Here is a 27537-nt window from a genome sequence, read left to right as displayed (position 1 = left end):
CCATTCAAATGCTTGGTAGAAAATCTGCTAACGTGTTCAAATGAAATTTAGGCGAACCTGAAGCCACATAATTAACAACATTAAATCAGCAACATTTACAGACAAAATGACACAGATGACAAGCACCACATAAAACAGATAAATACGCACAAGTTACAGCAAATACTTGCTAAGAACTGTGCAAACTCAAGGGTAGTCTTCCCAGGTTTAAAGTGCTTAGTGTATGTTGAGCAGATGGATGCGCCTAGAGACAAATGAGTTATGAGGGGAGAATTGCCCTATTTGGACAGGCCCAAACTATAATGTTTGTAACAGAAGAAATATAAGAAGGATATAGTAACATAGTAACAATTGAAAAGGAACACTTTGGATGATATATGTGTGCGAGTGTGTGTAAAGTGTGTGTGTGTGTAACCTGAACAAGCCACATCATTTGACGGCGTCATTTTGACACTAAACTAATTGTACATTCTTACCAAATCCTTTTAACACATTAAAGTGTGGCATTAAGCACACACCTTTTTTGTGTGAACAATTCAGTTCTATGTAAAGTCCTGCCTATCACCTTTGATGGAGATTTCCTTGCCCTGGAAGTTGTACATGTAGCGCAGCAGCACCTCCTTCCAGTAGCTGCGGTAGCTGATGAGGCCCAGGTCCGAGAGGGGCCGCTCCGGGGAGCCCACCTTCTCCTCCACCTTGGACAGCAGGTAACCTATAGAAAGGGGATAGGGTAGGCAGGGTGGTCAGTAGCAGTTCAAATAAACACTAAGATGAACTGTAGTTTTACTCTACTGCAATAGCTACTAGAGCTGGGCGATACACCAAATGAATTTGATGAAATGTAATTTATGTTTTAGCCTGTATCGCAAGAATGTTTGAGACGTTTTCATGAGCGTTTATGTCCACTTGTTCATGTTGTCTTTTTAGTCTGGTCTCTTTTGCTCCTTCTGGGCTTTGTGCACCTTGCCAATCACACACCAAGCCCCTGCCGCTGCCACTCACAGTAGAAACATTCTTCCTCGCTGACAACAAGCAGTTTCAACTCACTATTTGCATTTGAGGTTTGGGTCCAACATAATCGATCACATGGATCCCGAAACACATTGAGGCACACATTTACAGTAATAGAGGAGAACTTAACCTAACTTTTTTTTGTCTCCAATCCCGTAATGTACGGAGAGCAGACCCTGCTAAAGATTTGCTGTACCACGTACAGTCCGATAGAACCATTTTTGCCACATACTTGTGCCAACTGTCTAGTCTGTGTTTTAAAAATGAGCATAAAAAGACCCATTTAAATAAGGAATTGGCACCTCGTTCTCATTCTGAGAAATAAGCGTCTTCTTATCCAGGTAGGCCACTTGGTTTCAACATCCAATCAAAGTGGACAGGCTGTTCAAACAGTTGGAGACGGACAGGGTGTGTTCATAGCAGTTCAACTGTTCTACCATGTTAGCTAGCTAATAGATCCAAGTTGGCTAGACTTTAAATATAAAGATTAGCTGGCTATTCACTAGCAGTGGGCTCATGCTTGAGAGATTGTTTATGAGAACTGTAATGCCCGCTAACGTTTATATTTAAAATCTAGCATATTGCCTCCACCATGCTTGACAGATGGCATCAAGCACTAATTTTTTCTGCGTCTCACAAATGTTCTTCTTTGTGATCTGAACACCTGAAACTTAGATTTGTCTGTCCATCACACTTTTTTCCAATCTTCCTCTGTCAAGTTTCAGAAGAAAGTGCTTTGTTATTGGCCATTTTGAGCCTGTAAGCGAACCCACAAATGCTGATGCTCCAGATACACAACTAGTCTAAATAAGGCCAGTTTTATTGCTTCTTTAATCAGAACAACCGTTTTTAGCTGTGCTAACATAATTGCAAAAGGGTTTTCTAATGATAAATTAGCCTTTTAAATTATAAACTTGGATTACCTAATACAAAAGTGCCATTGGAACACAGGAGTGATGGTTGCTGATAATGGGCCTCTGTACGCCTGTGTAGATATTCCATAAAACATCTGCCGTTTCCAGCTACAATAGTCATTTACAACATTAACAATGTCTACACTGTATTGCTGATCAATTTGATGTCATTTTAATGGACAAAAAAACTTGCTTTTATTTCAAAAACAAGGACATTTCTAAGTGACCCCAAACTTTGAACGGTAGTGGTGTACATTTGTAAAAAATAATATATATATATATTTTTAAATAGCATCTTCATAGACATACTTGAAAGCAAATAAGTAATTATTGCAAAAAAAGCAGGTTTAAATATTTTGTTAAAATAACGATATTATTAGTGGGTCTTATGGGTTGTGGAATTATTATTATTGGGATGTATAATTTTTACAAGGCCTGAATTCATTAGATTATTGCTGACTGATTGAAATGCAGTGTATTTTTACCTTTAATTGTACAAAAAGCTTATTTTGAGATTATTATTATTATTATATATTTTTTGTTAGCTATATCATGAATCACCCTTAAGATTGAAAAAAAAAATAGATATCTGACTTTTAGGCCGTATTGCCCAGCCCTAATAGCCACGTAATGTAAATACAAAGAACTTGCTTTCAGGGCATATTGAAGCAGCTGAATTTTGTGTCAGCCCTTTCAGTGTTGACTGTGTATTTAAATCACCAATACCCTTTGTTTTCATTCTTAATAAAATAATCTAGAAATTCCACCAGGCTGTAGTTAATAAGAGAGAACAGAGGTAAAACAAATTGCCTATAGTGACTTACTGAAGTCAATCAGCATCTTCCCATAGCCCTGTCTCATGTACTGGGGCATGGTCAGGATGCAAGAGACGTTGTAGTTGAGGAAAGAGTTCTTTTCCTGTAAGAACAGAGAATATGTGTATGAGTCTCATCTTTAAAACTAAAGTAATGACAGAGACTTCGTAATAAAAAACAATAAAGCTAATGGCAAAAACTAGTCTTACTGGAGTCCGACACATAACGTAAAAAAACATTACAGACAGAAGACTTTACAATTGACATATATTTAAAAACATGACCATGTAGTGTGTGTGTATCTATCAGTTCCACATACATGTCAGTACATACACACAACAAGTAGGTCACATTTCAGTACAGACACACAACAAGTAGGTCACATTTCAGTACATACACACAACAAGTAGGTCACATTTCAGTACATACACACAACAAGTAGGTCACATGTCAGTACATACACACAACAAGTAGGTCACATTTCAGTACAGACACACAACAAGTAGGTCACATTTCAGTACATACACAAAACAAGTAGGTCACATTTCAGTACATACACACAACAAGTAGGTCACATGTCAGTACATACACAAAACAAGTAGGTCACATTTCAGTACATACACAAAACAAGTAGGTCACATTTCAGTACATACACACAACAAGTAGGTCACATGTCAGTACATACACACAACAAGTAGGTCACATTTCAGTACATACACACAACAAGTAGGTCACATGTCAGTACATACACACAACCAGTAGGTCACATGTCAGTGCATACACACAACAAGTAGGTCACATTTCAGTACATACACACAACCAGTAGGTCACATGTCAGTGCATACACACAACAAGTAAGTCACATGGGGGAGAGGCGTTGTGCAGTGAGGTGTTGCTTTATTTGTTTTTTGAAACCAGGTTTGCTGTTCACTTGCGCTATATGTGACAGAAGGGAGTTCCATGCACTCATGGCTCTGTATAATACTGTACATTTCCATGAACTTGTTCTGGACCAGGGGAGTGTGAAAAGACCCCTGGTGGCATGTCTGGTGGGGTAAGTGTGTGTCAGTGCTGTGTGTAAGTTGACTATGCAAACAATTTGGAAGTTCCAACACAATGTTTCTTATTAAAAGAAAAACAAGAAGTGATGCAGTCAGTTTTTCCTCAACTCTTAGCCAAGAGAGACTGGCATGCATAGTATTCATATCAGCCCTCTGATTACAATGAAGAGCAAGACGTGCCGCACTGTTCTGGTCCAGCTGCAGCTTAACTAGGTCTTTCTTTGCAGCAGTTGACCATATGACTGGACAATAATAATAATAAAACTAGAACCTGCAGGACTTGCTTTGTGGAGTGTGGTGTCAAAAAAGCAGAGCATCTATTTATTACAGACAGACCTCTCCCCCATCTTCACAACCATTGACTCTATATGTTTTCACTATGACAGTTTTACAATCCAAGGAAACACCAAGTAATTTAGTCTCCTCAACTTGTTCAACAGCCACACCATTAATTACTGGATTCAGGTGAGGTCTAGAACTTAGGGAATAATTTGTACCAAATACAATGCTCTTAGTTTTAGAGATGTTACTGGGCACCCATTCCAAAACTGACTGCAACTCTTTGCTAAGGGTTTCAGTGACTTCATTAGCTGTGGTTGCTGATGCATATATGGTTGAATCATCAGCATACATGGACACACATGCTTTGTTCAATGCCAGTGGCAGGTCATTGGTAAAACTAGAAAATAGTAGAGGGCCTAGAGAGCTGCCCTGCAGTACACCACAATTTACATGTTTGACATTTGTGAAGCTTCCATTAAAGAAAACCCTCTGAGTTCTATTAGATAGCTTGCCGTACCGTGCATTTAGAGCTGATGTTGAATAGCCATAAGTTCTCAACACAGGTTATAGTCAATAAGACCAAAGGCTGCACTGAAATTTAACAGTACAGCTCCCACAATCAATTTCTTTCAACCAATCATCAGTAATTTGTGTCAGTGTAGTACATGTTGAGTGCCCTTCTCTATAAGCATGCTGAAAGTCTGTTGTTAATTTATTTACAGAGAAATAGCATAGTATGTGGTCAAACACATTTTTTCCCAACAGTTTGCTAAGAGCTGGTAGCAAGCTAATAGATCTACTATTAGAACCAGTAAAGGCCGCTTTATCACTCTTGGGTAGCGGAATGCCTTTGGCTTCCCTCCAGGCCTGAGGACAAACACTTTCCTCTAGGCTCATATTAAAGACATGATAGATAGGAGTGGCTATAGTCAGCCACCACCCTCAGTAGCTTTCCATCTAAGTTGTCAATGCCAGGAGGTTTGTCATTATTGATCGATAACAATAATTTTCCCACACTAACTTAAAATTAAAGCTTACAATGCTTTTCTTTCATTATTTGTTTTTTATGCATGAATACGATGGCTCACTGTTCGTTATTGGCATTTCCTGGCGAAGTTTGCCCACTTTGCCAATGAAGTCATCATTACAATAATTGGCAACATCAAACAGTTTTGTGATGAATAAGCCATTTGATTCGATGAAAGATGTAGTTGAATGTCTTTCTGCCCATAATTTAATTTAAAGCACTGCAAAGTTTTTTTCTATCATTCTTTATAGCATTGATCTTGGCTTCATAATATAGTTCCTTCTTATTTTGTTGAGTTAAGTCACATAATTTTTCAATTTGCAATAAGTCAGCTAGTCAGATGTGCAGCCAGACTAATTAGCCACTCCTTTTGTCCCATCTCTTTCAACCATACAGTTTTAAAATTCTTCATCGATCCATGGGGTCTTAACAGTTCTAAAAGTATGTTTCTAAACAGGTGCATGTTCATCAATAATTTGACCCTTGACCCTTGATACAAGATTTTCTCTAAGCATGACAGGGATATGGCTCGAGATACAGTGGGTTCTACAGCATTAGTAAAAATGTGATCGATACATGTGGATGATCTTGTTCCTGTAGTGTTTGTAAACACCCTGGTAGGTTGATTAATAACCTGAACCAGATTACAGGCACTGGTTACAGTGAGAAGCTTCCTCTTGAGCGGACAGCTTGATGAAAACCAGTCAATATTCAGGTCCCCAAGAAAGTAGACCTCTCTGTTTACATCACATACACTAATAAGCATTTCACACACATTATTTAGATACTGACTGTGAGCACTTGTTGACCTATAGCAACACCCCAACAGAAGAGGCTTTAGATGAGGCAGGTGAACCTGCAACCACAACACTTCAATAACACTTGACATGTGATCTTCTCTAAGCATTACAGGGATATGGCTCTGAATATATACAGGCAACCACTATCATTGTGGAAGGAGTACAGTGGATGGGTGCCTTGTTCTTATTTTAAATGGTATTTACCTTAGAGAAGTATCCCACAAGATGGCAGCCTGTGTTGTCTGCCTCGGTCATAACGTAGAACAGAAAGGGTTCCACGTCGTAGTACAGCGTCTTGTGATCCAGGAAGAGCTTGGCGAGTAGACACAGGTTCTGGCAGTAGATCTGGAAAAGGAAACCACACCTTTTAAATTCCCTAAAGGCCTTGCCAGTGATAATACAGCTTGTTGTATAGGACAGCCAGGCACCCCTGGGGTTAGGGACCATAGGCTGAAGAAGTGTGTTTTTTTAAACCATGATTATTTATTTTCTCTTTAGACCAGTACACCTATTTTGAGGAAAAAACAGACAAAGTAAAGTATGGGGTTAGAGTTAGAGAAAATGTATAGGCCCCTCACCTTGTTCTTCTTGCCGTCCACTTCAAAGACAGAGATGGCTCCCTTCCTGTAGACCTCATCTCCGGGTGGATGCTTCCACACACACTTGGCCTAACAAACACACAGGGAGACAACACCATTGATTTGCTAATTCAAATCCAATTATCCCCTGCCCTAGTCTGATATTTACAGCCTTATAATGATGTAAATCAATGACAGGAGTGATGTATACTGAACAAATATATAAATGCAACATGTAAATAAAGTGTTGGTCAAATGTGTTTACATACATCTCTGATTAAACAGCATGATCATTACACAGGTGCACCTTGTGCTGGGGACAATAATAGGCCAATAAAAGGCAGTTGTCACATAACACAATGCCAAAGATGTCTCAAGTTGAGGGGTCGAGCTGTTGCCAGATAATTAAATGTTCATTTCTCTACCATAAGCCACCTCCAACGTCGTTTTAGAGAATTTGGGAGTACGTCCAACCGGCCTCGCCCCTGCAGACCACGTCTAACCACGCCAGCCCAGGACCTCCACATCTGGATTCTTCACCTGCGGGATCATCTGAGACCAGCCACCCGGACAGCTGATGAAACTGAGGAGTATTCCTGTCCGTAATAAAGCCCTTTTGTTGGGAAAAACTCATTCCGATTGGCTGGGCCTGGCTCCCTAGTGGGTGGGCCTATGCCCTCCCAGGCCCACCGATAGCTGCCCCCCTGCCCAGTAATGTGAAATCCATAGATTAGGGCCTAATTTATTTATTTAAATTGACTGATATCCTTATATGAACTGTAACTCAGTAAAATAGTTATATTTTTGTTCAGTGTACGTAGTAAAACGATGGGGGGAAATTATCATATTTGACATGTAAACAACGCGAAAGCAACGCTACTGCCACCTTCTGGCCTGGAGTATTTTAACCAGGCTGAACCCCGATGTACAGCACTACAGTGCCTTCAGAAAGTATTCACACCAATTCACTTTTTCCAGATTTTCTTGTGTTACAAAGTGGGATTCAAATTGATTTGTCATTTTTTGTCAACAATCTCCCCAAAATACTCTGCAATATCAAAGTGGAAGTCAAATTCTTATATTTGTAAAAAAATGTATAATAAATAAAACATTAATATATCTTGATTAGATGAATAGTCAATAGAATCACCTTGGCAGCGATTACAGCTGTGAGTCTTTCTGGGTAAGTCTCGAAGAGCTTTCCGCACTTGGATTGTGAAACATTTGCCGATTATTCTTTTCAAAATTCTTTAAGCTCTGTCACATTGTTTGTTGATAATTCCTAGACATCCATTTACTGGACTTGCCATAGATTTTGAAGCAGATATAAGTCAAAATTGTAACTCTGCCACTTTGCCTCAAACATAACACTTTGTTTTCAGAACAAAAAGTTAATTGCTTGCCACATTTTTTGAAGTATTACTTTAGTGCCTTGTAGCAAACAGAACAGAAAGTTTTGGCATATTTGTATTCTGTACTGGCTTCCTTCTTTTCACTGTCAATTAGGTTAATATTGTGGAATAACTACAATGTTGTTGAGCCATCTTCAGTTTTCTCCTATCACAGCCATTAAACTCTGTTACCATTGGTAAAATCCCTGAGTGGTTTCCTTCCTCTCCGGTAACTGAGTTAGGAAGGACACCTGTATCTTTGTTGTGACTGGGTGTATTGATATACCATCTAAAGTGTAATTAATAACTTCACCATGCTCAAAGGGATATTCAATGTCAGATTTTTTTTATTTATAGGTGCCCTTCTTTGCGAGGTATTGGAAAAAACCTCCCTGGTCTTTGTGAATCTGTGTTTGAAATTCAACGCTCGACTGAGGGACCTTACAGATTTATTGCACACAGAGTGAGTCTCTGCCACTTATTATGTGACTTAAACCATTTTTACTCTTGAACTTATTTAGGCTTGCTATAACAAATGGGTTGAATACTTATTGAGAAGACATTTCAGCTTTTCATGTTTTACTAATTTGTAAAAATAAACTAAAAACATAATTCTACTTAGACATTATGGGTTATTGTGTGTAGGAAAGTGACCAAAAAAAACTTTATATAATCCATTTTAAATTCAGGCTATAACACTACATTTTGGGAAAAGTCAAGGGGTGTGAATAGTTTCTATATGTATTAGTGGGTCAGCTTTTTGATCTCCCGCAATTGCCAATATCCCATTCGCAACCGCCCAACTATATGTGATAAAGTGAAAAGCTCAGGCCCGCAGCACCTGACCCTAACCCACAAATATAATGTGCTGTATAGTCAGAGATGCCAGAACAATTTATTGACAGGGGGTGCGGGATTATTATGATTATTAATTTGGATAGGCCTATGTTTCTGCTTATAATTTTCAACATTTTGGTAGGCTACTTGATAAACGTGTCTATAATTAGATACTTGCAGCGTCACTTGTCATCACTTGTTACCCTACATCAACAAAATGAATTATTAAATCTAGTTGACATCGGTAAAGTCTGCTTCTCTCACACAGCAAAGAGGTTTAGAGACCAGGGAGAGAATACAATAACCAAAAAAGGGGGGAAAGATCAACTGTGCAAAATGTTCAAATGACATCAGCAGACATGCCAACCTTGATTATTTTTTATGAGTACCACTTCAGTGCGGCGGCGGCACCACCGGACCCCACAACGGTGCACTTGCGACACCCCCACTGGTCAAATCATAGGCAATGCACCCTTTTTAGCCTAATAATGATGTTGGCAGAAGACTGCCTCACTGTGAATGGTAGACTATAGACTGTTATGGGTACTTGGTAATTAGCTGCCCTTCAGTAGCAAACTAGATATATGTTTAGATGTAAAATCAGAGCTCTCCCTGGGATTTTATGACAAGGTGGTGCTGATGTAGGCATAAGGTTGGGTAGGGTAGGAGGGGTCACTCAACTTCCCCCTCAAGAAATTGGAGCATTTTGCATTTTTGAAAAGCCTGTAACTGCCATTTCCTGAAACCAAGAGCCTTAAATTCTATCATATTTAGAAAGCACAGACGTTTTGTGTTTGATCCTAAATGATATTGAGGTGGTCTCAATGACACACCTGTAGTCTAGTGAAAATGTAAACTGACTTAATTATTTATTTTCAAATCAAATCAAAGTTTATTTGTCACGTGCGCCGAATACAACAGGTGTAGACCTTACAGTGAAATGCTTACTTACTTAAGTCTTTACTGAAGACTCATCTCTTCAGTGGGTCATATGATTGAGTGTAGTCTGGCCCAGGAGTGGGAAGGTGAACGGAAAGGCTCTGGAGCAACGAACCGCCCTTGCTGTCTCTGCCTGGCCTGTTCCCCTCTTTCCACTGGGATTCTCTGCCTCTAACCCTATTACAGGGGCTGAGTCACTGGCTTGCTGGGGCTCTCTCATGCCGTCCCTGGAGGGGGTGCGTCACCTGAGTGGGTTGATTCACTGTTGTGGTCATCCTGTCTGGGTTGGCGCCCCCCCCTTGGGTTGTGCCGTGGCGGAGATCTTTGTGGGCTATACTCAGCCTTGTCTCAGGATGGTAAGTTGGTGGTTGAAGATATCCCTCTAGTGGTGTGGGGGCTGTGCTTTGGCAAAGTGGGTGGGGTTATATCCTTCCTGTTTGGCCCTGTCCGGGGGTGTCCTCGGATGGGGCCACAGTGTCTCCTGACCCCTCCTGTCTCAGCCTCCAGTATTTATGCTGCAGTAGTTTGTGTCGGGGGGCTGGGGTCAGTTTGTTATATCTGGAGTACTTCTCCTGTCCTATTCGGTGTCCTGTGTGAATCTAAGTGTGCGTTCTCTAATTCTCTCCTTCTCTCTTTCTTTCTCTCTCTCGGAGGACCTGAGCCCTAGGACCATGCCCCAGGACTACCTGACATGATGACTCCTTGCTGTCCCCAGTCCACCTGGCCATGCTGCTGTTCCAGTTTCAACTGACCTGAGCCCTAGGACCATGCCCCAGGACTACCTGACATGATGACTCCTTGCTGTCCCCAGTCCACCTGGCCATGCTGCTGCTCCAGTTTCAACTTCCACCTGACTGTGCTGCTGCTCCAGTTTCAACTGTTCTGCCTTATTATTATTCGACCATGCTGGTCATTTATGAACATTTGAACATCTTGGCCATGTTCTGTTATAATCTCCACCCGGCACAGCCAGAAGAGGACTGGCCACCCCACATAGCCTGGTTCCTCTCTAGGTTTCTTCCTAGGTATTGGCCTTTCTAGGGAGTTTTTCCTAGCCACCGTGCTTCTACACCTGCATTGCTTGCTGTTTGGGGTTTTAGGCTGGGTTTCTGTACAGCACTTTGAGATATCAGCTGATGTACGAAGGGCTATATAAATAAATGTGATTTGATTTGATTTACAGGCTCTAACCAATAGTGCGAAAAATGTGTGTGTGTGTGTGTGTGTGTGTGTGTGTGTGTGTGTGTGTGTGTGTGTGTGTGTGTGTGTGTGTGTGTGTGTGTGTGTGTGTGTGTGTGTGTGTGTGTGTGTGTGTGTGTGTGTGTGTGTGTGTGTGTGTGTGTGTGTGTGTGTGTGTGTAAGTAAAGAAATAAAACAACAGTAAAAAGACATTTGCAAGGCTATATACAGACAACGGTTAGTCAGGATTATTGAGGTAGTATGTACATGTAGGTTTTGGGCTGTTGAGAAGCCTTTTTGTCCTAGACTTGGCACTCCGGTACCGCTTGCCATGCGATAGTAGAGAGAACAGTCTATGACTGGGGAGGCTGGGGTCTTTGAACATTTTTAGGGCCTTCCTCTGACACCACCTGGTGTAGAGGTCCTGGATGGCAGGCAGCTTTGCCCCAGTGATGTACTGGGCCGTACGCACTACCCTCTGAAGTGCCTTGCGGTCGGAGGCCAAGCAATTGCCGTACCATGCAGTGATGCAACCGGTCAGAATTTCAGGACCCATGCCAAATCTTTTTAGTTTCCTGAGGGGGAATAGGCTTTGTCATGCCCTCTTCCGACTGTCTTGGTGTGTTTGGACCATTTTACTTTGTTGTTGATGTGGACACCAAGGAATTTGAAGCTTTCAACCTGCTCCACTACAGCCCCGTCGATGAGAATGGGGACGTGCTCGGTGCTCCTTTTCCTGTAGTCCACAATCATCTCCTTAGTCTTGGTTATGTTGAGGGATAGGTTGTTATTTTGGCAGCACCCGGCCAGGTCTCTGACTTCCTCCCTATAGGCTGTCTCGTCGTTGTCGGTGATCAGGCCTACCACTGTTGTGTCGTCTGCAAACTTAATGATGGTGTTGGAGTCCTGCCAGTCGTGGGTGAACAGCGAGTACAGGAGGGGACTGAGCACACACCCCTGGGGAGCTCCAGTGTTAAGGATCAGCGTGGCAGATGTGTTGCTACCTTCGGAATAATTCAATTACTGGATGCAATGTAGTAGTCTAGCTTACTGTAGGCTATTTGGAATATTATGAAACAACTGAACTAGGCCTATATGAGCTTGTTCCAGATTTCCATTCCTGACCTATTCCATCAAGTTAGGTCGGACTACTAGGCTACCATTCATTCAACATGCCTTGTCATTGGTGAACTGGCTATTATCACATCATTGGCAATCTACTGTTGACCATACAGCTATATCAAGAGGACAGATCAAGAATTGGTTCATTAACATCGGCCTACTAATCTTTCACCGTCTAACATAACTTTCTGTGAAGGTCGTATTAGCTGAACAACTCTCTCGGCCTTTCCATCCAGGCAGAGGTGCACACTGAACTACCACAACACCGCACGTTTCCTTGCTTTTCAATGCGCTCGTGCCTACTATGGTGGCGGAGATCAAAGCATGTGCGGGCAAGAAAGTGCTTTCGCTTCGTTGACTAAACGCTGTAGCTAACTACCTTCTAAGTAATGACACCTTGGTTTAGGAGCTAACTCTGAAATAGTGGTTGTGCTATTTTAACCTTTAACTAGGCAAGTCAGTTAAGAACAAATTTTTTTTACAATGACGGCCTACACCGGCCGAAGCCTCCCCTAGCACGGAACGACGCTGGGCCAATTGTGCGCCGGGTTGTGATACAGCCCGGGATCGAACTAGGGTCTGTAGCCATTCGGGAGCTGCGCCACTTGGGGGCCTTACATTTTGGAAAATGGATTTCGCAAACAGTTCGTTCTCCGTGTTCACTACCCTTTTTCCTCACACATCAGTGATATCAATGGTGGAGAGCTGCCATCTAGCTCGAGGGAGGAAAATAGTCAGAGGTGGCACCACATGTCCCAGAGTGATGTGGCAAAAGAAATATTCTGGGGCCTGTAGAATTTCCTGATCTGATAACCTACCCAGGTAAACTTAAACGGTATGATGTGATTAATCTGTTGTAAAAAGGTTGAAAATGATGGGACCAGAGTTTTTACTAATCATATGGTTTTAAAAAAGCTCCTGGCCTTGTGGAGGATGGTGCCTAGGCCCGATTTTGGGAAACCCTGGGGTAGACTATACAGCAGCTGTTGTTAGTAGCCTACAGTTGATCAGTCTGAAAAATAGTCTTTGTTTTCATGCAATACAGCATGTCAGATCGCAAATGTTTAGGTGTATAAACTGCTACATTTATGAAATAGTTTTTGCTTGTGTCTGTCGGGAATGATGTGTTATCAAGCTTGCTAAATAAATACCGGAGGAAAGTGGAGAGCACGCTTTGTACACGATCCGCGCGACCTGCGATTTCTGTGAATCTGATTGGTCAAGACACGCAGAGTGCAGTTACATGCACACAATAATCTGATTATTGTGGATAGTCAGATTAATATAATAGCTTGATTAAAACACTTACATACCTTGCAAGAACGATTTTCCTAAAAATCCTGTTTACATGGCAACATCTGAAATCAGGCTACCTGATGGCACTCTGAAAATGCTGAAAATTGCCAATCACAATAAACATTTTAACAGTTTGGACATACCAACTTTATATGTGAAAACGACTTCTAAGACGCATTCATTCAGTTGTTCCAAAATGACTTTACTCGCACTAAAGAGGGAGGCTTGCTCAGCTGGTGCTACTGTAGCACATGCACTGATCAAATACACAGCTGGACATCAGTTAAGGTGTTTACATGTCCTAATCATTCGAAAGACTGCTCAGAAAACCAGATGTTTTAATTGGCGTATGCTTACTTCGATTTTGACCTTATGCCGATTAAGATAAGCAGAGTATTTCATTATTAGTGTGCATTTAAACGTACTCAAAAAGCCTGCAGCAGGACTCTGATATGAAGGACAGACATTGTGAGCGAGTTCACAAACCATGAGGCAAATTGGTTAAAAAAAATAATACACTTTGCCCCTATCTTTAACGCTTTCCATCAATATATTTTATTAAACTAGTGCTGCGGCAAATACTGCCTCGCCACATATATTCCATTGGCCCTGAAAATAGTACTACGAATACGGGGAGTGCCTGACTGAAGAGCTAGACATTTTTCTCCTTGCCCAAGTCCTCCGATTAGCTCAGCACCAACTTCAGACACAATGTTCCGACGAGAAGCATATTTTTGGTACCAGCATACTTTGACGTCAAAATGCGTGCAGGTCTGCATTAGTTTGACCAGTTTAAAGGGAATTAAAAGCAGTGAAAACACTCCAACATATTTCCGAATAGATTTTAGTTTGGGTTGGATGTATAACTTGTGGTTGAAATACTAGCAGCTTTTAGGATGCTGATAAAGATAGAATCTTTAGATACATTCTCTAACAACGCATTTATTCTCTCAAGATTCTGAAATAAATATATTATATTTCTCTACTCCTGTTCCCGAGTCAAAATTTACATTTGGTGTAACATTTTACTGCAAGAACGGCTTAATCTTGGATCGATGTTAACCTTTTCTGCCCAAGTTCCCAAAAGCATTTGGCAAATGGCGATTATCTGGCACGCATACAGTTAAGCCTAAACTTTAGGGCATATGGACCAACTCCAGATAAAAATTACAAAAGAAAAAACTAAATGTAGCCTAGATATGAATTGCACAAGAATTATACATTTGGGATTTTTAATGCGTTGTTCTCTCTTTATTTAACCTACCCACCCACCTTTAATACACACAATATTTCATGACCCTAAACCCGCCCGGCACACGGATATAACCGCGGAGACTGTGAGTTATGAATCAACACATGCATCACTAATGTGTACACAAAAAAAAGCATTGACTGACATTCGGAGCTTGGGCAGAGGTGTACCGCAGCCGACAGTCTTGGTGATCTGTTCATGCCTTAAGGGTGTAGTTACACATAGCAACTTGGATGCAGCTTTAGTTGCTTGCAACTATGTTGCATTACGATTGATTCGTGCAACACTGCTACTGATAAGCAATTCATCTGCGACTTGGTTGCATCCAGTTGCAAACAATTCAACTTTGTGCAACTAGTTGCAAGAAACAGCCAATCAAAACAAATCATTTTGTCACATGATCCATTCCAAGGTTCGAACCCTATGTTTTTATGTCAACACAGCTGCCAGTGCTGCGGGAACCAATACAGAAGAGACATTAAGCCCAACGGGAGCTGTATAAATAAATATTGTCATCATGGCTAGTAAAGATTTATGTACATGGTTTGGCATGTTAAACATAATTTCTTATGTTAACCCAGACCTCTCTCTGACCAGATTCAACTGAAATTGTCCAACATGAACTGCATTAGTTGGCATAGCTCGTTGCTAGCTTGGTTAGCTCGTAGCGGTGCTGAAACGGTGCTGGCAATTTTATTTTGGCTAGCTAGCTAAATTGTACAGCCAGCTTATCTAACTCGATCCTTATACAAAAACCAAACGGTTGGATGAACAAATAATTTGTGAATTCACAATGTAACGCAGCAGATGACATTGGGTAAGTTTAGAACTCCCAAACATATGACAAAAGCAGCTTAAATTTGATTGGCTGTTGCATGCTATTTCAATTGCATTTGAGTTGTTTTGTGCACCAGCAGGGCTTGAGAAGATGTCACTCGTAACCTGCAACTGCAACTAAAATTGTGTGAAAGTTGCTTTGTGTAACACAAGCCTAAGAGTTGATAAGCCTGGCTCTTCCTTGTCTTACCATGTGTCGTCTCAGAATGGTCTGGCTCTTCATGTACTTGAGGCAGAACTCGCAGACGTAGAGGCGTCCCAGGCGGGCGTACTCCTCGGGGTAGGGCGAGTGGTACCAGGTGTCCAGCTCGTAGCGGCCGAACAGGATGGTCTTGATCATGTTGCTGCCCTCCGTGATCTGGCCCTGGATCCGCAGCCTCTCCTGTGGCGTTTTCAATAAGTGCGAAACAAGAGAGGTGAAATATGAAATTCTTCTAAACAACCAAGATGACCTTATCTACAATACAATCTATATCACTATTGGTTAATTATGAATGAAGGAGGTAGGTGCACCGAGGTTTTTCTCTTACCAGATCTTCAGATGCACGTGCCTGGGCTTTTCTGAAGAGCTCCAGGTCATATTCACTTGTGATGTTCTCCAGAAGAGGTTCTCTGGTGTTGCCGTGGCTCTGTCGATGCTCCTGTGGACGAGATGGAGAAATAAAACGGTTGGGTGCTGGAGTGTTGATTGTGTCAATAAACCAAGTCTACATGACAACATCACAAAAACGACTTTTGAAATACGTTTCAAATTCCAAGACACCAAAATGTAAGATCTCCATAGCAAACATAATTGTCCCTTTAGTCATTTGAATATGTCTCACCATGTATTTCTCCTTCTGCTCCTTAGACAACCCAGAGTTCCTCCCTTTCCTCATCTCAGTCACCTGCTCTTTGTATCTAGTCTGTCTTGATGTGGGCGTCTGGGGGACACAACAGAAGTTCAGTACGATTTTTTTTAACTTCCAACATGATAAAATATATCACCTTAAAAAGTATTCAATATTAATTTTACCTGGTGTCGTGTGGCGTGTCTGTTGCTTTCCTCCTGCACCTTTGCCTCTTCTTCGTGTTTCTCACGAGTGGTTGCTTTCACCTGTCAATAAAAAGGAAGAATACATTTATTGGGGATTTGATTCTCTGTGGCTCTCATCGTAGGAGACAATGAAGTTAATGTACCTCAAAAAACACATAACCAATGGAAAATATTGTTTTGACATATACCTTGCATTCATCAGCAGAGAGGTTGTGGTAAAGTGGGCATCCTGATACCGCAAAATGCCGTTCATGTTTCCCTGTTAGATGTCCTGCGAGAAACAAGAGGAAGAAAAGCAATGAGTTTACAGAGAATACATTTAATTGACTAGAATCATAACACGAATCATAACAAGTCTTGTTGAGCATCCAGTAAACTAGCAGTGGCGCCACTAACCAAATGGTGACTTATCTTACCCAATGAGTTGCATCCCGGCGTGGGACACTTCATGTTAAAATTGTAGGTCTCGTGGCAGCGACGGCGCTTGGGCCGGTGGGAGAGGTCCTTGTCAGAGTCTCTGAGGGCAGGGTCTTTGGCCAGGCTCTCATCGTGGGATGCATTGGGGCTGGAGATGTCCAGCTCAGACTCAGACGACGGGGCGTTGCCTGTAGGCGTCAACGGTGGAGACTCGTCTTGCTTCACATCAAGTGTGTCTACATGGGTAGGTGGGAGAAACGGCCCCACATTTAGCTACAAGGCAATGTATAGGGTGTCCAATAAAAACATAAAATAATGGGTAAATGGGTTATTTTACCAATGGGTAAAATAACATGTTAAATGTGTAGATACTCCTCTAAGAAAACCAATGCTCCATGTCTATCATAATCTGTTCAAAGGTTACTTTAGTTTTAACCCTTGTAGGATGGCCAAAACGTGGGTGAATAATTCAATGGAGGCCAGAGAAAAAAAGCGGTAAAAAATCTGGAAAATATCATATAATATAATATATATATAATATAATAACATATAATAACATATAATAAATATTATTTTATTTTTATTTGACCTTTATTTAACCAGGTAGGCTAGTTGAGAACAAGTTCTCATTTACAACTGCGACCTGGCCAAGATAAAGCAAAGCAGTTCGACACATACAACAACACAGAGTTACACATGGAGTAAAACAAACATACAGTCAATAATACAGTAGAAAATAAGTCTATATACAATGTGAGCAAGTGAGGTGAGATAAGGGAGGTAAAGGCAAAAAAGGCCATGGTGGCAAAGTAAATACAATATAGCAAATAAAACACTGGAATGGTAGATTTGCAGTGGAAGAATGTGCAAAGTAGAGATAGAAATAATGGGGTGCAAAGGAGCTAAATAAATAAATACAGTAGGGAAAGAGGTAGATGTTTGGGCTAAATTACAAATGAGCTATGTACAGGTGCAGTAATCTGTGAGCTGCTCTGACAGCTGGTGCTTAAAGCTGGTAAGGGACATAAGTGTTTCCAGTTTCAGAGATTTTTGTAGTTGGTTCCAGTCATTGGCAGCAGAGAAGTGGAAGGAGGGGCAGTCAAAGGAAGAATTGGTTTTGGGGGTGACTAGAGAGATATACCTGCTGGAGCGCATGCTACAGGTGGGTGCTGCTATGGTGACCAGCGAGCTGAGATAAGGGGGGACTTTATCTAGCAGGGTCTTGTAGATGACCTGGAGCCAGTGGGTTTGGCGACGAGTATGAAGCGAGGGCCAGCCAACGAGAGCATACAGGTCGCAGTGGTGGGAAGTATATGGGGCTTTGGGTGACAAAACGGATGGCACTGTGATAGACTGCATCCAATTTATTGAGTAGGGTATTGGAGGCTATTTTGTAAATGACATCTCCGAAGTCGAGGATTGGTAGGATGGTCAGTTTTACACGGGTATGTTTGGCAGCATGAGTGAAGGATGCTTTGTTGCGAAAGAGGAAGCCAATTCTAGATTTAACTTTGGATTGGAGATGTTTGATGTAAGTCTGGAAGGAGAGTTTACAGTCTAACCAGACACCTAGGTATTTGTAGTTGTCCACATATTCTAAGTCACAGCCGTCCAGAGTAGTGATGTTGGACAGGCGGGCAGGTGCAGGCAGCGATCGGTTGAAAAGTATGCATTTAGTTTTACTTGTATTTAAGAGCAATTGGAGGAGAGTGGTAATGGCATTGAAGCGCGCCTGGAGGGTTGTTAACACAGTATCCAATGAAGGGCCAGAAGTATACAGAATGGTGTCGACTTGGCCAGGTCAATGAATACGGCTGCACAGTATTGTTTCTTATCGATGGCAGTTAAGATATCGTTTAGGACCTTGGGCGTGGCTGAGGTGCACCCATGACCAGCTCGGAAACCAGATTGCATAGCGGAGAAGGTATGGTGGGATTCGAAATGGTCGGTAATCTGTTTGTTGACTTGGCTTTCGAAGACCTTAGAAAGGCAGGGTAGGATAGATATAGGTCTGTAGCAGTTTGGGTCAAGAGTGTCCCCCCCTTTGAAGAGGGGGATGACCACAGCTGCTTTCCAATCTATGGGAACCTCAGACAACACGAAAGAGCAGTTGAACAGGCTAGTAATAGAGGTGGCAACCATTTCGGAAGATCATTTTAGAAAGAAAGTGTCCAGATTGTCTAGACCGGCTGATTTGTAGGGGTCCAGATTTTGCCGCTCTTTCAGAACATCAGCTGACTGTATTTGGGAGAAGGAGAAATGGGGAAGGCTTGGGCGAGTTTCTGTGGGGGGTGCAGTGCTGTTGACCGGGGTAGGGGTAGCCAGGTGGAAAGCATGGCCAGCCATAGAAAAATGTTTCTTGAAATTCTCAATTATAGTGGATTTATCGGTGGTGACAGTGTTTCCTATCCTCAGTGCAGTGGGCAGCTGGGAGGAGGTGTTCTTATTCTCCATGGACTTTACAGTGTCCCAGAAATGTTTTGAGTTTGTGTTGGGGGAAGCAAATTTCTGCTTGAAAAAGCTAGCCTTGGCTTTTGTAACTGCCTGTGTATATTGGTTTCTAGCTTCCCTGAAAGGTTGCATATCACGGGGGCTGTTCAATGCTAATGCAGAACGCCATAGGATGTTTTTGTGTTGGTTAAGGGCAGGTCTGGAGAGAACCAAGGGCTATATCTGTTCCTGGTTCTAAATTTCTTGAATGGGGCATTTTTATTTACGATGGTGAGGAAGGCATTTAAAAACAATAACCAGGCATCCTCTACTGACGGGATGAGATCAATGCCCTTCCAGGAAACCCCGGCCATGTCAATTAGAAAGGCCTGCTCGCTGAAGTGTTTCAGGGAGCGTTTGACAGTGATGAGTGGAGGTCGTTTGACTGCTGACCCATTATGGATGCAGGCAATGAGGCAGTGATCGCTGAGATCTTGGTTGAAAACAGCAGAGGTGTATTTAGAGGGCAAGTTGGTTAGGATGATATCTATGAGGGTGCCCGTGTTTACGGCTTTGGGGTGGTACCTGGTAGGTTCATTGATAATTTGTGTGAGATTGAGGGCATCAAGCTTAGATTGTAGGATGGCTGGGGTGTTAAGCATGTTCCAGTTTAGGTCGCCTAGCAGCACGAGCTCTGAAGATAGATGGGGGGCAATCAGTTCACATATGGTGTCCAGAGCACAGCTGGGGGCAGAGGGTGGTCTATAGCAGGCGGCAACGGTGAGAGACTTATTTTTAGAGAGGTTGATTTTTAAGAGTGGAAGTTCAAATTGTTTGGGTACAGACCTGGATAGTAGGACAAAACTCTGCAGGCTATCTTTGCAGTAGATTGCAACACCGCCCCCTTTGGCCGTTCTATCTTGTCTGAAAATGTTGTAGTTAGGGATGAAAATGTCAGAATCTTTGGTGGTCTTCCTAAGCCAGGATTCAGACATGGCTAGAACATCCGGGTTGGCAGAGTGTGCAAAAGCAGTGAATAAAACAAACTTAGGGAGGAGGCTTCTGATGTTAACATGCATGAAACCAAGGCTTTTACGGTTACAGAAGTCATCAAAAGAGAGCGCCTGGGGAATAGGAGTGGAGCTAGGCACTGCAGGGCCTGGATTCACCTCTACATCACCAGGGGAACAGCTATGAGGAAAAAAAAGCTAAAAGCTATGAGAATTGGTCGTCTAGAACGTCTGGAACAGAGAGTAAAAGGAGGTTTCTGGGGGCGATAAAATAGCTTCACGGAATAATGTACAGACAAAGGTATGGTAGGATGTGAATACAGTGGAGGTAAACCTAGTTATTGAGTGATGATGAGAGAGATTTTGTCTCTAGAAACATAATTGAAACCAGGTGATGTCATCGCATGTGTGGGTGGTGGAATTGAAAGGTTGGATAAGGTATAGTGAGCAGGGCAGGGTAGCCTAGTGGTTAGAGTGTTGGACTAGTAACTGAAAGGTTGTAAGTTCAAATCCCCGAGCTGACAAGGTACAAATCTGTCGTTCTGCCCCTGAACAGGCAGTTAACCCACTGTTCCTAGGCCGTCATTGAAAATAAGAATTTGTTCTTAACTGACTTGCCTAGTTAAATAAATAAAAGGGCTAGTGGCTCTACAGTGAAATAAGCCAATAAACACTAACCAGAACAGCAATGGACAAGGCATATTGACATTAAGGAGAGGCAGTCGAGTGATCATAAGGGTCCAGTTAGTAGTGAGGTCGGTTGGGGTCAAATGACTAGAAACGATTCAGATGACCGTTTTATGTGTGGACTAATTGTCGGGGTAGAGGACCTTGTGCATTTCAGGCAAAATAACAACTCAACGTTTATATCCCAGGACAAATTAGCTATCGACAGCTAGCTAAATTGCCATAAATATTTTATGCTTTTCGACCTGTCCCCAAATTAATATAATTGGTTCAGAGTTCACTGACAGGCTCACTGTTGAACTCGTCTTTCTTCTCAAATCCGAAGAACATAAAACAATATAGAGGTAAGTTAGATATTGATTTTGAGACATGGCATGCAGTATGTTCATATATTTGTGGAATTACATTACGCTTTTAATATTAATGCGAAATTCCATTCACAAAAACAAGCGTATTTTTGTAAATTGTCAACGGAGCACTGAGCGTACCGCAAGCTTTTTATTTTCAAATCCTTTTACATTTCATCTAGCTCATATCATATTAATTTTGCGACCTGAGGATACAACTATGCTGACACCACCACAACATGTAAAATCCACAAAAGTCGATAGGAGAATGCGGTGGCACTCTGTCAACAGAGCTCGGTGCTTATTATCGGATGTGTTAGGTTACGAAAAATCTGTAGTTTTGTATATAATGTTAATGATATGTTAGAGAAAGACCCCACTGAACAATTCAGAACATGAAGAATCATATTTCTCTTGGTAAAATGTATTGTATAACATAAGGAAGTCAAATTTCATCACCAAAGCGCAATTTCTTCCACTCTGTGCGGAGTGGGTGTCAGAGTTTCTGTTAGCCGGTAATAACCAGGAGAAGAAGAAGAAAAAGTCCCATTGCGAAATAATACTTTTTAGCCTAGTCATTGATGGAAAGACCAGTCGATGTAATTTGACTGGTCATGCTTATCGGTCTAGGTGAAGTTGCATATTTTTGTGGAATTAAATTGGCGAGTTTATACAGTATATTCAATATGTAGCCCATGTTATTTACTAGACTCGTACAGCATACAGATACAGAACCTTTGAGAGGAAAATCTGTCAGACAGTGCAAGAGCTGCTGCTGCAGTACTCTGAAAAATTCGGGGTCAAATCATGACGTCAACCATCTTCAGGTCGGAAAATCTGAGCTCTAGAAGAACCAGAGTTCCCGAGTTGAACGTTCAAAACTATTTTTCCCCAGTCAGGGCTGTTTTACCCCCAGTTGATGACCTACCATATTCTAAATATGATTTCTGTCATTCTGAGCACAGTGGGTGGACCCCCTAAATCAGGTTACCCACCCAATGCATATGGGTCTGGTACATGTCTTCATTGTCCGGTAACTCTTTATTTTGCCGGTCACATGTCCGGACAGACTCTTTCCTAACAGAAACCCTGGTGGGTGGACACCCTACAATGTAGGATACAGTAATGGAATCTTTTAGCAATTCTTAGCCCCCACAAGGTCTCCTCGACAGGTGACTGTCTCACTGTTAGCTAGCCTAACTATTTCAATTGTAATGTAGGTTTTGATTCACAGCTAAAGCATCCATCCCATGGCTTTACCTTGTGAGCTTTGGCTGAGGCGCAGAGATGCTCTTGTGAGGCGTGTTCTCTTGGGTATGTTTCCATCACTCTCCGAGCTGTTCGTCTGTTCCCGCTCAGCAGAAGAGTCTGAATCTTCGGTCCCATCAGAGCCGCTCCCCACATGCACTCTCTGTGAGAAAATGAAATAAAGCAGGATTAGTAATTAATTTTTATTTATAACCTTTATTTAACCAGGCAAGTCAGTTAAGAACAAATTCTTAGAACGACAGATTTGTACCATGTCAGCTCAGGGTTTTGAACTTGCAACCTTCCGGTTACTAGTCCAACGCACTAACAACTAGGCTACCCTGCCGCCCCAGAAGATAGCTAGCCATTTACTTTCCATGGTGACTCTAACGTTAGCTATAAGTTAGCTTGCTAGAAGATACTCACCCTACCGTTAAGCTTGTTTACACTGAGCTGCCCTGAGGTCGGAACGCAACCGTGGATACATTAACACAGGAACCGGAAAGCGTACCTCGATGCAGTGATGGGATATGCCACTGTACTCCAAAATATGCCACTGTACCTTTATCCACACTGACAAGATTGAAATACTGCTAGTTTTCCTGGAAAACTACCCTTGCTGTCCTCATGCTAGCTAGCAGTAGCCACCACAGCCATTTTGGAATGGCAGTGTCAGCCAATCAGATCCTTTGTTGTTAAACACAACGTGCCATTCTGTAATGGTTTCTGTGGCTACTGGTTGGGTGTTAGGGAACTAAATGAAACTGGGGTTCTGGTGTTATATTTTGTATTCCATGTTATATAGAAGCTTATTAGGAACACATAATACTTTATTTCATGAGGATAGGATTCTTAACTTCTACACATTTTGTTCAATATCTCAAGATAGGGTGGTCATATTATTAACAAATTATTCAATTAAAATGCTCTATTATGCAAATTAGGCAGTACGGAATACATAATTACAGTCATTTAAGACCAATCATTTAAGGTAGGCTTGTCATATTATTAACAAATCTTCATTATTTATGCAAAACTGAGTTTGTAACCATTTGAAACATTTTATGAAACTAGAATACTACTTTATGCAAATTAGACACACACACACCATCCCCACCCACGCACCCACTCACACACATCACCCCCCACCAACACAGCCTTACACAGACACACACTTCTCAGCAAGCCCACACACTCACACAGCAGCACCCCCACCAAGACACTCACAGCCTAACACAGACGCCCACTTCTCACTAAGTCAGAACTGTAACACAGAAGGCTACCAGTCTATAAAATTGCTTACTTCTGGTAGGCCTAGACCTGAGTTGGGTTACATTGCAATGATATTTTCAGTCAAAAGATGTCCGATGACCCTGAAACACCCTTAGGACTTTCCCATACTCCTTGGCAATACAATATCACATCAATTTTACTCTGATGGCTTGAGGAATACCCATCGCAAAGAGCAAATATGAACACACCGATTTCGAGGGTTTCACAAAAAAGGCTGTCCAACAGATTTGAACGTTCTTAGCACGGCGCTTGCTTTAAATTTAGGCTCATATCATGTTAATATCATAACGTACAGTATTGGGATTTTAAGACATGGTTAACAACTGCCACGTTGTTTTCAAATGATTTATCATGTATTTTGACGACCACATTATTGACATTTAGTGAAAACAGATTTGTTTACTGCGTTTTTTTGTATAATTATTGTATTACGTCCATTGTTTGTTGCTTCACCTTAGCCCAATATTGGACTAAAGGAGCCTAACATTACTCCTTAGTCCAAGGACCTTACATGTTCTGTTTAAAGGGTGAATTGGCTCTGGAAGTCAAAACAGGCAAATACTCCATCTAAACGGGAATCGATTCTCAATTGCAGTACGGTCCTAGAAACATAAATCCCTTTACGTTCATATCACAACAAAATAATTTCACAAATGCAAAATAAACACTTACTGTACACTGTTTTAACTAGTTTTAACACAGTTGCAGCCGACAGTATTTTTCAGTGGCAACACATTTGTGGCATCTGTCTTCCGTTTACACACAGGTGTTCCAAAAATGCAAACAACAAATTAGCACACTGTGTCTTTCTTCTGTTTTCCATAAACAACCACTGTAACATGGAAATATGGCTGTGTGGAAATCCTAACCCTATAAAAAGGTGTGTATCAATTAAATATTTAGTTTTTTGACAACTATTTCTCTGCAATATGAAAGATAAGGTCCTTATTGTTCCAAAACCAGCCATGCGTGTCAAAGTTCTGACCGAGTGTTGTGGCTCTTAACAAAACTCCCCCCTACAGAAGACACCTTCCGCCAATTACTTTTATGTGTAATGTAATAGAACTGAGAGTCATAATCAAGGCCGACTAACATCCTACTACTGGTAGCTAGCATGAGGACAAACGTTTTCTGTGGAAACTATAAGTATTTCAATCTTCTCGGTGAAATAGTGTGGAAAAGTTAAATGTGGGATATCCCAACCTTGCATTGACGTACATTTTCCGACCCATATCTCGCTCTGACTCCATGGTGTCTAAAAGGCGCTGCCTGGTCAAGCAGAGGTCTGCATTGACCGTGCAGCATTTAAAGTGATACGGCCTCTGCAGAAGACAGGGCATTCATACTTCTTGTGTTGTGAAGGAAGTCAAGGAAGTGAGTTTGTGTTTATACAGGACCCACCTACTGTAAACAAATCATGTCAATGAGGAGCTATATATGGAGCCCTCAACATTGTTACAACATTTGGGAGGCGCACAGCAATGCCGTATGGAGCTCAATTTGGCCTCTGCATGCCTACGGAGGCTGCGCAATTGAGCCACACCCTCCATACAGAACCTCCCCCACATTTTCGGATCAAGTACACATGGGCTTTTAATGTAAGCAAGATTGTGTTCCGACCTCAGTGCAGCTCAGTGTTAACAAGCGTAACGGTAGGGTCAGTATCTTCTGGCATTATCTAAATGAGCTAGAAGTAGAATTATTGCTACTTCATCAGTAGCTAATAAACCATTTGCCAACGTTAGATTATTTAACGTTAATGTATCAAATTCTAATAATTGAGATATACAGTTAAGTAGTTAGTAGCTACCCGCGCCACGATAAAATATGACCGCAAACACAGCCTAGCTAGCTGGTAACGTTAGTACAACACAATATTAGCATCAGCTATCTAGCTTATAAGCGTAAAAAGAGGCCATCTTGGCTAGCTAACTAATGGTTATGCATTTTGCTTATATACAAGATAACGTTAGCTAACAACGTAAAATACTTTCAAATCGACACAATAGAAACGCGCCTTTCAGCAACGTTATGCTAGCATAGCTAACTGTTCTAGCTAGCTAAGTTACCGGTATTTGACTTGGTTAGCTTATCCAGCTAGCCATCTTCCGACATATATTTGTCTTACCTGTCTTCTACGGGGCATTTTTGCCTTGAGAAACTACGTATAATAGCTGCTGCGGTTGGACCTAGTTTAGATTCGATTTTTACTTTAAAAGTTTGTATGTACACACAATATTAGCTAGCTATGTCTCGCGCCACATCTTCTGGTTGGAACACCTCTTGTGTTTTTGTGTAATGTGGGACTGTCTCCACTGGGTGGCATGGGTGGCATGACACAGTACATGGTCCTAGCCAATGATCTACATAAAACCAAAAATCATTGGTCTAAACCCAAAACCTTTGAAAAAGGTACAGTACAATTCTGTGTCTTTCTTTCCAATTTGTATGACTATTTTACAGTTCTACTAGCTTACATACATTGATACGAGTTGTAAAGCTATCTGTGCTATGGGAGAACTATGTGTTGTCTGATACCAAAACCAAAGCAAATGTTATCCCACTGGTTGGTTGTAACAATACAGTCTATATGGTAACAAGCCTATTTGTTCTTCTCAAGGTCACTGCTCATCAAAGGGCAAATACATACATTAGCTGCTACACCATCAAAGCCTAGCTTTGCATCTATTTCATATTTGTCTCTGGACCATTGTTTGTGGAAACAAAGTAGTTAGTATCACTGCAAAACAGAAACTTCCTTTATCATCTTAAGACACTGATTGTGTCATTCAATCAAACAGTAAGTACCATGGCACTAGGCTCAATCATTTACAGTTGAAGTCGGAAGTTTACATACACTTAGGTTGGAGTCATTAAAACTCATTTTTCAACCACTCCACAAATTTCTTGTCAACAAACTAGTTTCGGCAAGTCGGTTAGGACATCTACTTTGTGCAAGACAGATTATTTCACTTAATTTGAGTCAATTGGAGGTGTACCTGTGGATGTATTGCAAGGCCTACCATCAAATTTAGTGCCTCTTTGGTTGACATCATGGTAAAAATCTAAAGAAATCAGCCAAGACCTCCACAAGTCTGGTTCATCCTTGGGAGCAATTTCCAAACGCCTGAAGGTACCACGTTCATCTGTACAAACAATAGTATGCAAGTATAAACACCATGGAACCACGCAGCCGTCATACCGCTCAGGAAGGAGACTCGTTCTGTCTCCTAGAGATGAACGTACTTTGGTGCAAAAAGTGCAAATCAATCCCAGAACAACAGCAAAGGACCCTGTGAAGATGCTGGAGGAAACAGGTACAAAATTATCTATATCCACAGTAAAAAGAGTCCCTATATCGACATAACCTTAATAGCCGCTCAGCAAGGAAGAAGCCTCAGCTCCAAAACCGCATAAAAAAAGCCAGACTACGGTTTGCAACTGCACATGGGGACAAAGATCTTACTTTTTGGAGAAATGTCCTCTGGTCATATTGACCATCTTTATGTTTGGAGGAAAAAGGGTGAGGCTTGCAAGCCGAAAAACACTATCCCAACCGTGAAGCACGGGGGTGGCAGCATCATGTTGTGGTGGTGCTTTGCTGCAGGAAGGACTTGTGTACTTCACAAAATAGATGACATCATGAGGGAGGAAAATTATGTCCAAATGGACAATGACCCCAAGCATACTTCCAAAGTTGTGGCAAAATGGCAAGAGTGAAGGTATTG

General features: G+C 41.6%; 1 protein-coding gene across 2 annotated transcripts in view; it reads right to left on the bottom strand.

The window, feature by feature from the left end:
- The window catches only part of LOC109870364 (histone acetyltransferase KAT7-like), a 29791-nt gene extending 3677 nt beyond the window's left edge, over nt 1–26114 (bottom strand). The window contains exons 1-12 of one of the 2 annotated variants that reach the window (XM_020460851.2): nt 25938–26114; nt 22529–22679; nt 16794–17030; nt 16566–16648; nt 16357–16437; nt 16166–16264; nt 15872–15982; nt 15532–15735; nt 6489–6578; nt 6115–6255; nt 2750–2843; nt 566–712 (exon numbers count right to left, since the gene is read on the bottom strand). In XM_020460851.2, coding sequence (XP_020316440.1) covers nt 566–712; nt 2750–2843; nt 6115–6255; nt 6489–6578; nt 15532–15735; nt 15872–15982; nt 16166–16264; nt 16357–16437; nt 16566–16648; nt 16794–17030; nt 22529–22679; nt 25938–25955 — 1456 coding nt within the window. In that variant the 5' untranslated portion in view covers nt 25956–26114. The remainder of the gene's footprint in view (nt 1–565; nt 713–2749; nt 2844–6114; nt 6256–6488; nt 6579–15531; nt 15736–15871; nt 15983–16165; nt 16265–16356; nt 16438–16565; nt 16649–16793; nt 17031–22528; nt 22680–25937) is intronic. The other variant, XM_020460852.2, reaches the window with a different exon arrangement.
- Between the last annotated feature and the right edge of the window lie 1423 nt (nt 26115–27537).

The sequence above is a fragment of the Oncorhynchus kisutch genome, linkage group LG25, assembly GCF_002021735.2.
Source record: "Oncorhynchus kisutch isolate 150728-3 linkage group LG25, Okis_V2, whole genome shotgun sequence".
NCBI lineage: Eukaryota > Metazoa > Chordata > Actinopteri > Salmoniformes > Salmonidae > Oncorhynchus > Oncorhynchus kisutch.
Note: the sequence above shows the minus strand (reverse complement) of the source record. Positions and strands in the feature narration are given on the sequence as shown.